This window comes from Mastigoproctus giganteus, chromosome 1 (genome assembly GCF_048544385.1).
Source record: "Mastigoproctus giganteus isolate SK-2022 chromosome 1, ASM4854438v1, whole genome shotgun sequence".
NCBI lineage: Eukaryota > Metazoa > Arthropoda > Arachnida > Uropygi > Thelyphonidae > Mastigoproctus > Mastigoproctus giganteus.
In genome coordinates, this window is record NC_143575.1 from 156324142 (window position 1) to 156338502 (window position 14361).

The 14361-nt window shown below is 34.6% G+C and overlaps 1 protein-coding gene across 1 annotated transcript; it reads left to right on the plus strand.

Annotated features, from left to right (window-relative positions):
• Window positions 1-582: 582 nt before the first annotated feature.
• On the plus strand, window positions 583-8748 carry LOC150091208 (serine/threonine-protein kinase pim-1-like). Its single transcript, XM_090374715.1, has 6 exons — window positions 583-778; window positions 891-997; window positions 1110-1157; window positions 2236-2599; window positions 4540-4716; window positions 7948-8748. The coding sequence occupies exons 1-6, from the start codon at window positions 700-702 to the stop codon at window positions 8145-8147; spliced, it is 975 nt and encodes a 324-aa protein (XP_090230841.1). The 5' UTR covers window positions 583-699; the 3' UTR covers window positions 8148-8748.
• Window positions 8749-14361: the final 5613 nt, after the last annotated feature.

The window sequence follows — 14361 nt, forward strand, 5'->3', positions numbered from 1 at the left end:
ATACAGGATCTGTATGCCGGCACACACCTGCCATTTACTTCACATATGTCCATATTTCAAAAACTTCCACAATAATTGATCAATATAGTAATTGATGTTTATGATGATTCTGAGATAATTTTATATTTTCTTTTTCTTTTCCCATTTTCAAAAATATTCGCTGAATACTTGTGAGATTATAAGAATCTCTGCTTCCTTTCTTGTTACGTAGACAACTTGCAGCTTTCCCAAAACTAGTGGAGATGCGCTAACGTGATTGGCTAGTTTTGGCGGGCTGTAATTTCCTTATTATCATACCACGCACTCGTGACGTACTCGATGCGCTTCACTATCTGTATGCCTCCGAGGTACTACTGTTTCTAAATAAATCAATGAATATATTAAATTGTATTTATAAAGAAAATAACAGACTATATCCCAGTGCATTATATCATTAAATCTGATGAAATTATGAAAGCTTTATCTGTGTATATAACTATTTATTATAACCTTGCGATACTGAAATCCCGCCAGCTGGCGGAAGAATACAGAGACGCTACGTCCTTATTTTACGGTGAACGTTCACAACATAACACATAGTAAAGTCCGTTGGTGGCTGTTGTAAGCTTGGTGTTTGTTGTGTTGCGTGTAACGGGAGGGTGTAGTCCCATTTCGTACATCTCATTGCTACTTCTGGATTTGTGTTCTGAATTCTGGAATATGCTCTCCCGGAAAGTACCAGCATTTAGTAGTATGTTTTCATCCAACAGTGGAACAGGAATTGACAAAGATCGTTTAGGTAAGCAGTGCCATTTTGGTATTGAATTTGAATGAATGTGCACATCATTGTTGATGTTTGTGTTATTACGTGTGTATTTATATGCGTGTTTAATATGCTCCTAATTTTACAGCTAGGGAAAAGGAACCATTTGAGAGAAACTATAAACTTGGAAAACTTCTTGGAAAGGGAGGATTTGGCACAGTTTTCGACGGAGTCAGGATAAGAGATAATGCACCGGTGAGTGATTACTGGTTCTACGCTAGTGTATAGTATGGTGAAGTTTGCAGTTTACAAATTGTATGTGTTTTACGTTAGTCACTTAATTTCTTTTGTTTTTTTAATTTTGTAGATTGCAGTAAAGCATGTACTCAAAGAAAAAGTAACGGATTGGGGACAGGTAAGTGTAATCGCTCCTCTGCTTCATTTAGGCTTAAGCGTTGTTTTGGTTTTTTCTTTTCTTTTTTATTCTCGCTAACCGTTGGTAGCGTCAGTTCACGCGGCTTGCTCCTTGCATCTCACTTGGCAGAATGCCAACCAATGAGGCCCTATGCAAGATCGTGATGGCGGTAATTGTACTTTTAACGTAATTTGGAATGCCAAAAATACGTTTATTTTCCAGAATACCTGAATTCTATGCTAGTATCAGCCGTTCAGAATAATATACAATGTTTGCTGTTTCATTTTGTGCGTAACATTGGATTTTATTTTGTTGTGTAAAACGTTGAACTGTATGGTATGTGTGTCGATACCTCAGTCATTAGTTTCTGCTCTTATGCCATTTTCTTTCAATCAAACCATAAAGAAGATGTGAAGCTTTGATAAACAGATTCTGAAAAGTTAATTAACCAAATAAATATACCTAAATTTGGTCGCAGATGTGTATATTGTGCTAAAAATTGTCATTATAAACAACCTATTTGAGGGTTACCTGTACGAATTCGAACCGCAATGTTTAAAACAATTTTTAATATACAAAATTGTAATAACTTTTAATAAATAAATTTCTATTCTCTTGTGCAAGCCCTCCAATTGTACATAAAAAGAAGGTCGAAAGTGTTTTCGGATAATTTGTTGCTGACTTAAAATTAAGACGTAAAGTATTCCTCCTATGCTATAGGCTTGACATGCACACTACCATATTTGTTTTTCTATTACCAACGTGACCATCCGTCTTCATCGTTAGGGGCAGGGGATAAATAGATAAAAGGAAGCTTGGTAATTTGTGACAAGCATATTTTATTCCCCACTGGAATTTTTTTTTTTTTTTTTTTGGCCATTTCCCCAGAAATTATATTAGTCATTTTGAAAGTTGAAACGGTTTTAGTAAGCGCTTCTTTAAAGTTGAAACCCTAGTAAATCTTAGCATATTTTTATATATATTTTAAGTTTTATGAGTGTAAAGAATGCTTGTTTCCCCCCCCCCCCCCTGTTTTATTAAGAATGTAACGGTAACATTTGTTTGCTTTTATTTATAGATGAATGGGGTTCGTGTGCCTTTGGAGATATGTCTGATGCGACGAGTAAGACACATCCGTGGTATTGTCACCCTTCTTGACTGGTATGAACGCGCAGATTCCTACATCATTGTAATGGAGAGGCCTGAATCGGTGAAGGACTTGTTTGATTTCATTACTGAAAAGGGAGCACTTGAGGAAATGCTAACTCGAAAGTTTTTCCGACAGATAGTAGAAGCAGTAGTATCCTGCCACAAAGAAGGTGTTATACACAGGGATATTAAAGATGAAAATATTCTTGTCGATCTGAAGACTTGTGAAATTAAACTGATAGACTTCGGTTCTGGTGCCTACCTTAAGGATACCATCTATACAGATTTTGATGGTATGTCGTCCTGTTTATTACTTTTGCCCTTTACTTTTGTTTTTAAAAATATAGGTAAATGCGAAGTAGTTGAGTGTACGGTTTCCTTAACAATTTTTTTATTTTTTGTGTGCTAATAGAATCCTGAAGTACTAGTTATAATTCTTTAATAAAATATATATGTTTTTTTTAAACGAAACCTAATTTTTGAAGAGTCCGAAAATCGTGTTATAACAGCATAACGAAATATAATTGTTTACAATGGCGTACACCATTTACCCAATGAATGAGATGATGTACTTCAATTTTATTTGTATCACTGCCCATTTAAAAAAATAAATAAATAATAAAATTCCCTCCTAATTGAGATGACTACTTAATCCGAAGATAATTTTAATGAAAAGTTTGTTATGGCAGTGAAGATTTGTTTGCACTTTTCTCTTTAAATATGGAAGGTTGCAAGGATTTCAGGTCACAGACTTTTCACCTCTGAGTTTGTGAACTTGGATACTTCACATCAGTGGAGCTGATTGTTTGCAGCATTTAGGTCTATGTGTATGTACACAGACCTTTTTTTTTTTTTGTTTCGAACTATAATGCGTAACTCATCTACCAACGATTTGCTGGAATATTGGCTTGTTGCAGTGGCGAACCGCATCTTTCGTGACTGTAGTCACAATCGGGGTATTAAAGGCTCTCGAGAAATGTCTAGCAGACAGATTGGCGCACTTGGCACAGCGCCAAGTCTGTCGCTCTCAGCCGTGTTCTGTTCCCCTTGAATTTTTCCCCCGTCTGACGAGAAATTGATAAAAAAAAAAAAAAAGAAAAAAGTTGCTCCGCTTACTCCATTCTGTAGTGGCAGTGCTGCCATCTGTATAATGGCCAATGAATGATAAATAAGAAACTTAATTTGAACGCTAATTTATTTGTTTTACTACTACTATTTTATAAAAATGATTTTAATGAAGAAATGTTTGTCTAGGCGAAACCTATTTGAGAATAGGAAGAATATCCTCAGAGTTAATTTCTTTTGCGTTTAGCTATTGACCAGTTAAATGCTTTTTAACACTACATAAACCTAAGTGTAGAATAAATAGGTCGCGTACCATTAGGATTAGCCGCCGTTGTCTCCACACTGTTTAACCTGACCACGTGCTGGTTAAATAGGCCTTTCTAAGCATGTCCATAACTAGATTAACATACCAAAGGAGGTCGGCCATTTAGGGCAAAACAAGGTCATCCAGTCGCCTTAGGAAAAATGAATGGAATAATTAAAAAAGCAAATAAAAAATTAAAAGCAAAGCCCGTGAACCTTGAAAGTTTCTTTATTAAACTTTAAAAAATAAATTAATTGTTGGAAACCTGTGAGCGATAATATACAATGTCATGTGCAATCAAGTTTAAGACCAAACTATCCCCTCACAAATTATTTTTTCAATAGCAGTTGGGTAGGCCCATTTTATTCTATCCATGTTTTTAAATCTAATAATATTTTTTTCCTTGGGTTGTTTTTATTATAAATATATTCGGTATCGAATATATTTATATTATTTATATTCAATATATTAATTTTAATATCATAGTTCAACTTTTCTTTTTAATCTCTAAAATCTTTTTTGTAAGAAAATACATGCAGTTTGATCCATATGATTTCAAAACGAGCACTTGTGGATAAGGTCTGTTTAAAATAAATTCCCATTCTCCTCTGAAATAAGTGTTTATATGGGTTGTCTCCTTGAACGTTATTATTATTATTTTTTTATTTGAATTCGGAACATTTTTTTCTTTCAATTACTGTTATGAGTAAGTAGTTTTGTATTGGTTCTTAAAAAATACCAGTTTTTTTTTTTTTTTGTGATTTTAAGATTGTCTCTATACAATTAAATATTGGAGTAGAAGTACATAAGCTGTTCCTAATAAGTGTTTTTCTTTTCCCCCTTCTTCCCTCCCTTGCTCTGTAGGAACAAGAGTTTATAGTCCACCAGAGTGGATTCGCCATAATCGTTATTATGGTCGGACTGCAACTGTATGGTCTTTGGGCATACTTCTGTATGATATGGTTTGTGGAGATATACCATTTGAAGAAGATGAACAGATCTTGCGGGCAGAAGTGCATTTTCGCCGAAGATTGTCAGCAGGTATTGATCATTTACTTAGCCTTTGTATACCATAGTAGAATAAACCTTGAATAGCAGTTGAGTTAAGCAATGCATCAACTTATGTTACTCAAGGCCTATTTTGAATAGTAGAATAAAAATTGAGTCAAGAGATGAACTGGAAATTAAAATTTATGGAAAAAGTTTACAGGTCATCGTAATTATAGGTACTTGCACGGCACCAACTTTTTTCTGTTAGCATTTTCTAATTTCCTTTGCCACAAAATCACTGACATAATCTTGCCATCTTCTAACTTCCAGAAATTTAAAAAAAATAAATAAAATAATAACAACATAGGGAAATGTAATATAGTTAACTATACTGCTTTTCTTCAACTGAATTAATTTAGTGTTACTCCTGTAATTTACAAGATGCCTAACCCTAGGATTAGCCTTGTGTGAAGCAGAATTGATTGCTTAGTAGCTCTGCTCTGTATTACTGTTGGATGGATAATTTCAATTTTTATAAATGAATAAAATAAAAATAATTATTTGGTATTGTTATAGGAATAAGAATGCTAGGTGTAAATATAAACTTAAACGTCAGATCTTCAAAATTATAAAATGAACTAAAACTCTTAGTAAAGAGTTTGGTTTGGTCCTGGATTAACAAAAGCTTGCTGTAGCTGAGTGATTAATGCAGAATTGTAGTAGTACATACATGAATTGACTATAGTTTGGGATAACATGACTGCAAAGTATGGCAATGTTTGTATTCTTTATCTTGTAAACTCCTCTTGTTACGTATGTGTGCCGTCCCAGAGTATTAAATGGAAAATGTATTTTTATTTTATTATGTAATTGAGAAAAACTTTCAGCAGTTGTTTTTAACTGTACTTGGTCTTAATTAGCTGTGCTGCAGTATAAAGGGAAACTAAATTTTTTATATAAGAATGTGTTAATTTTAAAGCAAAAAATAAGTAACATTTATAAAAATTATAACTAACATCATTCAAAAGACAAGGTGCTGATATATATTTTTGATAGGATATTGATTGTGATATGCAATGTTATTATAGACACTTTTCTTTCTGTTGGGGCTTAATTTTGGAATTTTTACAAAGAATTAACAGTGACATAAGCATTAAAAGATCTGTGCCTTCTGATAGAGGAATGTAAAGAATATAGGTGGCTTGTAACCTCTGAGTTTTAAATTTTGCTTTCAGTAGGTACTCAATGTGCTCAAATGTCTTTTTTTTAAAGTTTGTTACTGTTAATTCTCAATAAAATGTATTCCAAAGTTAAAGTTTCTTAAAGAAGAGAGGTGTCTTTATTACAACAGCACAATGCTTAAGCCTAAAATCTTGTGAATTTTTTTTTTTTTTTTTTGTGCTCTCACTGGACTAGGTGTGTTGCTCCTTGGACTACTCAACACAGAATAACTCATATCTCCTCTGAGTCATTCCACTTGTGTGTTATTTTAGGTTATGCAGGCTATGAAATTTGCAGGTTTTGTTAACTTTTCCCATTAAATTAATTCATTAAGACCAGATGATAGGGAGGGGTGTTTTTTTTTTATGAGTGAGGATTGAAAGTAAAAACAAATTACACTGTGCAAAATTAAATGTTTTGGAAAAGTAAATATTGATAGAGCTCTTCATTTGTCATTAAGAACAAGTGAAGTACTCTTAAAAAAAAATCAGAATTTTGTTGGCTTGCAACTCCCTTGAGTGCTATTAGGTTGAACATGTTTGATATTTCCATTCCTATTGAATTGTAGATATATTAGAAATGGCATTGTGGTGGATATAGGATGACTGCTTGAATTGAATTCCTAACATTTCCTCAGGAAAACTGCAAGTGCAGGTTACAAGGTAGCTGCAGTTGATATAAATAAAGTTCATTCATTGATGAGAATGGATGCATATTTGCTAAAAATGCGTGCAGTATTGAGGAGATTGGTTTATTTTGGAATGTCTTCCAGAACTTATAGTTGAGAAGAAAAATCTCAACTTTAAAGAATCCAAAATTGTCTACCAGTATTGAATGGTGAATATGTAATGAGTGACTTCAACCTGCAGCTATTACTTTTTTGTCAGTACAAAATACCTAGTCTCCCAAGGGTTATTCCAAGATCAAATTGTCTGCTTTGAGGAAAGTAAATAAAGCATGGATTGACTCAGTTAAGGATTTGTTTATATCCTGCTTTTGTTCAACTGTTAAGATTTGTTCTGTAAATAATCTAGACAAGTGTTTCTGAACTTGGCCAGCCCACCTGATAATCCCATGACTTTAGTGATTAATGTCAAGGTGATCTTCCTGCTTACCACCTAATACCAACTTGTAAGCTGTTAATCAAGGAATGATTGCAATCTTCAAGGCCTGCTACCATCAAACAACTTTTGTTCAGGTCATTAAGGAAACTGAAGGGTGAGGGTGCTTCTATGCTAATGGAATTCTGGAAAGATTACATTTTTGAGACTATTAATAACAGTGGTTATTTTCTACCATATTGAATGGTCTGTGCAAAGAGGTAGATATTTATTTACTAGCACTGAAAATTCAGTTAGCACTTAAGTGTTTGACTAGTAAAGGAGGGTGCTTTGCTAGTCAGGCACCTTCGTAGCCAGGTGGGCCAGGAGCAGCAGTGCGTAGCACACGTTTCTTGATTAGACCAGGGTTCGAGCCCGTGACCACCAAATACGGAGGATGCGGAAAGGTCAGGGAATGACCACTGCATATCCCCAGAGCAATATGGCCTTAGTTGCTAATGCTCCTAAAAACCAAATAACAACAGCTTTACTAGTTTTCACATTTTAGAACATATCCCAGAAATACATTGAGCACTGAACTGTTTCAGGATATACCAAGTTGAACTACAGAGTGAATTGTGCAACTTTTACAGACATACCACTGAAGGGATTTAATTAACTAAATGGTGGTAATTTACTACTTAGTTAAAACAGTATTTATACCATAGATTTGAATATAGATAAATATCACAACTTAAGCTTGCAACAAAAAATAGTTTCTTTGATTAGCTGGTAGCAGCTCTTCTGTATTTACCTCTGGTTGAAAAGATCTAGAATTTGCCCCTAGAATCACTGAAAATAAAACATTAAATTGCCAGTCTTTCTTGGTACCTGTACTTTAAAATTATTTGCTTTTAGTAACTTAAACAAAACTTTTGGAAATCTTGGTAATTTAGTGAAATAAGTACTACTTAAACTTAATTTTTAAAGTAAATTTTGCTTTTTTCCCCCTCTTTTTTAGAATGTCAAGATTTGATACGCAAGTGCCTCTCTTACCGACCCACAGACCGGCCAGCTCTAGAAGACATCCTTAATCATCCTTGGATGACAGCAAAGTTAGATGATCCAATGACAACTTTGGGTTGTCTTCCACTTCGACGTACTTCAGTTGGCCAGCAGTCAATGGATCAGGCATCAACCAGTAGTGATGACAGTTGTTGATGTCTGAATTATGTAGTCCATCTCAAAGTTGGTTCCTGGGCTGAACAGGGGCCCACTGTTGTGTGTGTGTGTATGAATGAATGAGTGTGTGCAATAACTTTGTATATTTACCTTCAGCAGTGTAAATTATTTCAAGCCAAATATGTTCAGGAACAATTGGACAGTTTGAAAGAAGCCCAAGCAAGTTTGTTGTGCCATTATGTGAAGTGTTTTGAAACCAAAGTTTTGACTCAGGCTGTGAATGGACAGTATGAATGATGTGTGCCATCTTATGACAGCCCCTGTTTTGTACCTCTGCTTAAAGTAAAGCAAAAAAAGAAAAAAAGAAAAAAAAAAGCATGTGCAGTCACTTCACAACATTGAGTGGACAGTTATGTTTATTTATTCTGACTTTGGTTGTACATATTGTAAATATTTTTTGACCAATTCAGTTCCTGCATTTGTCATTGTTCATTATTATTATAGCATAACATTCTTGAACATCTTGTGTTTCATACAGCCCACATTCATATGGGCACTTTTGTGTACACTTTGTAAAGTTCCGCAAAGTTATTTTTATACAAAATTTCTTGAAAATAAAAAATTTGTGTCAGTTCTTGTATTTGAGACTCCAGTATTTTTTAGTAGCATAAAAATTGCATATATCCATATATACATGATGTTTCACATGTCCTTTGTCATAGTTTTAATGACAGCTCACTACTGCATGCCCATAAACTTAAGAATTTTCCCGTGCTATTATATTTTCTGATTGATTTATGGATAGTGATGTATATCGTCAAGCTGCAATGTAATAATGATATTTGTTTGGTAAATGAGCACAACATTAATATGCCAGCTAAGCATGAACTTAGAAATGGGCAACTTCTTGAACAAATAAAGCACAAAACCTGCCAAGCAAATGACTGGTGAAATCTTTCAGCTAAGGAAAAGTTTAATGTTATACGAAAATATGCAACAGATATCTGAAAGATGGTCAGGTTACTAGGAAATACTAAATCATTCTAGTACTATTTTCTATTCATGCAAAATTTGGTTGCATTATAAATATGCAATAGGCACTAATTTTGTTTTGCATGTATTTGAATAGGAAGTGAAACACATTGTTTGAAGAGCATAATCTGTTGTATCATGAATTGTAATTACACATCTAAATTTATATTGCAAAAGGAAGTTTAGCTTTAGCTGTGTCTCAGCATATTTTCCACTTCAGGTTTTAAATAATACTTTGCAACCTTCTGCATCTAGTTTATAAATATTTTAGTTAATGTGTGATAATTTCCAAATTTAAGTTATAAAATCATTTGTAACTAATATGCATAATTTTCTCTTTTTTAATTTAATTTTATTTATTTTTGTTAATCTTATGTTTGTCTTGACAGCAAGATTAGTGTATATCTCTCAAAAGAAATTGATACTAATCAATTTCTAATAATTGATAGAAATTGGTGGTGGTAATTACAGTAGCAGTAATTTTATCTGTTGTAAATACTAACTTAGTTTCCATCTGGTTTTGCTTTGGGAGGGAGGGAGGGGGTGAGTATCAATTTGTTTACTTAGCTTTTTCCAAGAAAGAACAGCTTCCATTTTTGTCAGATATATCTGAGGGAATTAACTGTTTAGAAAAAGTACATTCATTTATCACATCACAGCTTATAATGTAGCATGACAAATTCTGCACAGCGAGAGGTACATTTCATCTTGTAAAAATTATGCCAAGCTGATGAATTTTCAATTTTATTAGTTCTTTTAAATAGGTAAAATCTCATTATTTGGGGGTGGGGTTATTTGCATCATTGACTTAAATGGGTAAGTGTTAAATTTTAGGTTATTTCACTCTTCAAACTATACAAGTAGTTTTGCTATTTGCCTAGTAAATTCCTTTACTCTGAAAACAATTTTGTTAAATTAAAATGACTTCTGGTTCCAGCTCAGTTTGTACAATTCTAATTAGTTCATTGATTGGAAATTCAAAGGGTCTTTCTCTGAAAGTGTTGCTTGCCAGGGTGGCCTACTGTGGAAATTGGCTAACAGAATTCAAGTAAATAGTTTTTTAGGGGCAGCAATGATGTAATTAAGATGAGCTGAGGTAATGCAAATACCTTAATTTTGAATGAATTGAATTAAAATCCATCTAAGCTTTCATGCCTCAATTATCTTAAACGTGTAATTTGTCAGGAAATAAAATCCATATCCATAGTAATTGGCAATAACCTTTCAAGCTTTGAATGTTTTCCTCCATGACTTTAATGCAGCAATTATTTCCTGCTTTCCAATAATAAACAGAGTTTCCATTTCTATAATGAAACTAGTTGCATTGTGATTAGGGGAGCCTGTTGTAATGAAACTATTTATTAAAATTTTATATTTAGGCACATTTCATAATGAGCCTATTGGTACCTGTCTATAAGTGTAAATGTTGGGTAGAGAAATGCACCGAACAGCTTGCATGTTCAGTGCATTTCATTCTTGCATTCCCTTCAGTTAATTCTTGGTGGCTTATTCTATCTTATTCTTGTTCTGGGATAATAGCTCACTTCATGTACCAGATTCAAAATAGTTATGATACATGGCATTTTGAAATCAAGCATTATTATGCATAAAAAACTATGTGCAAGTTAGTGAAAGTGCATCATATTAGTACACAGCTAAACTCTGAATTAGCAAAATTTTTGCAAAGGTGGCATCATTTAAGTTATATCTCATTGTGAATACCTTCACAACGAGTTGCCATGATATTGCACTACTTAGAGTAAGTAACACTTTGCCAAAGGAGAAGACTGTTGTTACTTATTCTCAGCGGATACCACCGCCCAGACTGCACCGTTTCAGGGCTATTTGGCCTGAAACGGCATAACTATTTTGCAATCATTACATCACTAGGGTATAGGGTACCTACCCACCCACCCACTGGAGAAGAGCCAAATAACCCTGAAATGGGGCTGTCTGGGTGGTGGTATCCACTGAGAATAAGTAAGTCTTCTCCTTTGGTGAAGTGTTGCTCATTTGAAGTAGTGCAATATCATGGCAACTTGTAAAGATATTCACAATATGAAATATAACTTAAACAATGCTGCCTTTGCAAAAAAAATTGCTAATTCAGAGTTTTAGCTGTGTACTAATATGATGCATTTGCACTTGTACGTGGTCTAATTCTCTTGCAGTCTGAGGCATAAGCCCTTAATGCATTGTAGCATAAAAGGCATGTTAATTAACATGGGATATTATTCATTTTAGGAAGAGGTTTTTAGTTTGACCAGATTAAATGTCCTTGTATAGTTATTGATTGAACTTGCACTTCCAAAATTTTTAGGTATTGCATGACATGCACATTACTGCAGTTACAGTGCTTCAATTAATTGTTCCCAAAAGAAGTATTTTCTTTCCTAGAAGGGTTTACTGTCAGAAGAAAGTCATGAGAGACAAAATGTCCATTTTTACACCTTTTAAACCTTTAATAAAATTAAATCTTTAACCTACCCATGCAGAAAGCATGTAAACAGCACTCTTTCCAGTCAGTTAACTCTAGGCTCACTACACAATTAACCACTGACTTACGAACCAATTGCTTTTCCCATAACTCTGAATAGTTGCTATAGCAAACGAAAATTCTAACAGGCTTTTGCAAGCCCACTGGTACTATAACTTGCAAGAAGAGAAATAAAATGAGTTAAAGCTTAATTGGAGTGCCTGCAACTGGCATTTACTTGCATTAGGAAATGTGAGATTATGGTCATTAAAAGAAACCTGTGTGTACACACAATGTTATCACTTCATTAGAGCTATGAAAGTGATGGCCTGACTAGTGCCCGAATCAACTCAATAAGATTACAAGAGACATCTGAGTAATTGCTGGTGTGCATGTTTAAAAGCTAACTACCTACAGCAGATAGGTGGGTTGCACTTTTCAAGTGTTAAAGAGTTAGCAATATCTTTAATGAATAGTAGTGGACCTGGGAAATAGAAAATACAGCTGTGTTGGTGTCAAGAACAAAAAATTGTGATTATGGCAAGGTGAGGGCAGGTCCATGTCCAAAGATTTTTGCTTTTCAGCACTGATGGAGGAATGCACATAAGTATGGTCAAAAATTTGGTAAATGAACTAATATTTGAGAAATGGTGGATCCCTTTTAACTAACTTTCGGAAGCATTCTTAATAGTGGAATTACCAGTAGTTCCTGTGTCATGTTTTGAATAATTTTCTGTCATTTCAAATCTGTGACTTTAAGGAAGCTTTAATTTTTAATAGGGAAAAAAAAAAATCTCGTGTAGGATTGCAGTGGAGTGCTTCACCAAGCACTTCTTAAATGGAAAAGTTACTGAAGGAAGTATGATTGTGTGCATACCCTTGGTACTGCAAATGCCAGAGATAAACCTTACATATTTAGCCCTGTGGACGGATACTTTTCAAGGTGACAATACAGCCATTCACCATACTGTATGTCTGATAGTAGTTTGAGGAGTATTTCAAACATTTGCCCTGGCTAGCTCAATCCTGTTTTGCATGCTATACCATGTGTCATACTAATGATTCAGGCCAACTGAAGTCTAACATGCTATTAGATCATGGTCTTAATAGAGTAGGAGCAGTGTATAAATAGGGCTATTAATCTGAATGCCCCAGGAATGCAGGCTTAAATAGCACAGAGTTGTCCTTACACATTTCAGCCCAAGGAGATTGCTTGCTCCTAAGGGCATCTCTCTCTGAGTGAAGGTAAACACTTAGTTATATAACTAGGACACCAGTTTGCAGCAATCTGTAAAATATTGATCAGGCCAATAGCAATGCTTGCACAGCCCTTCTTTAGAATATATGTGAATTCTTTGTTTAAGTGTGTATTTAGCTGAATGAAAAAACTGCAACCATAGCTTGAGAGTGACTGACTTTGCCATGGGAAGTGAGATAAGAGCCAAACTTTGCTAATCAGTATGTGTGTATTCAGTTTCTGCAGAAACAGGATGCAATGAATATTGTAATATTCTACATCCATGTTGATTATCAAGATTTAATTTACAGAAAGAACATATCCCTTTCCCAAAGAACATCCAAAATCATTTTAGAGCAGCGAATAATTTGAGTTCAGTTGCTGCCAAGGAAGATAAACACACTTCGTTCAAAAATTGAACACCTTGATCTTTTTTGTGGTTTCGTTCGTTAAACCAAGTATTGGATATGGTCACCCATTATAGTGCATCTTACCTTCCCTTACACTTCTCCACTGCTTGATATTGTGATGGAAAAATTTACTCAAATCATCTAAATTTGGATTGGTTTGAAAAAAGGCAAAGTGTAAATGCTTAGCAGTGTTCTTCCCAGAAAATTTTGCCAGCCGTTTAGGGAAGTGTAACACTTCGCAATATTATAAAATTTTCTGTTATTTATAAATGGGATTTTTTTTTTTTTTTTTTTTTTGATTTGGTAGTTGTTGGCGCATCGGCTTCTGTGGCCATATTGCACCTCCCAAGGTTTTTGCAGTACTTTGATCCAAGCCCGAGGCGGGAATCGAACCCGCGACCTTTGGGTTGCCGGGAAGGTACTTTACCCACTCGGCTAGCCCGGTCGGCTTCTTATAAATGGGACTTAAGCGTCCAGAGTTAAAATTAATTGCACAATTTAACTTTATATGCCCCTGTCGCATTGATCTCGATCAAAACAACTGAGACTACCACGGCTGCCCTACACATGTGGTTCTGGCAATGAAGGAGTTATGCCCAGAACTGAATGAAGTGTGGAACATTTTGATCAAATCTGTCAACCTCATCAAAACACATCCATTGAAAATCAGGAATTTTGCAGCTTTGTGAAGATATTGGAGCTTAACACAAGTCAGTTCTGTTCTACTGCAATTCTCGGTGGCTGTCAAGAGGGAATGTTGTGGCTTTGAGTCTACCTCTTATGAGAAGAATTACCTATTTTTAGAAGAAAAAAACCAAGAAAATTTTGAATATTTCTGCAATGAAAGTTTCCTAATGAAGTTGGCCTACTGAAGTGACAAAAAGTTCAATTCAGTGAAAGCAGGTATGCTACAACACAAATGTTCTAGTAGTAAATGACAAGATCAACGCCTTCATCAGAAAAATTGGCCTGTGTAATGGCGTATGTAATTGAAAGAAAACAGTGTGATATGTTTACCCTGTCCTATCGAATCTCGCTAGTGCACGGTACCGCAAGTATTGCTTAAATTTTAGCCGGGCTGTGCACCCATTCTAGGGC

What these genes read in the sequence shown, in the direction of transcription:
- LOC150091208 (XM_090374715.1), top strand. Translation starts at nt 700, where the DNA reads ATGCTCTCCCGGAAAGTACCAGCATTTAGTAGTATGTTTTCATCCAAC. An exon ending in AAGTAACGGATTGGGGACAG is followed by an intron (nt 1,158 to 2,235) that starts GTAAGTGTAATC and finishes TTTTATTTATAG; the next exon opens with ATGAATGGGGTTCGTGTGCC. An exon ending in TCGCCGAAGATTGTCAGCAG is followed by an intron (nt 4,717 to 7,947) that starts GTATTGATCATT and finishes CCTCTTTTTTAG; the next exon opens with AATGTCAAGATTTGATACGC.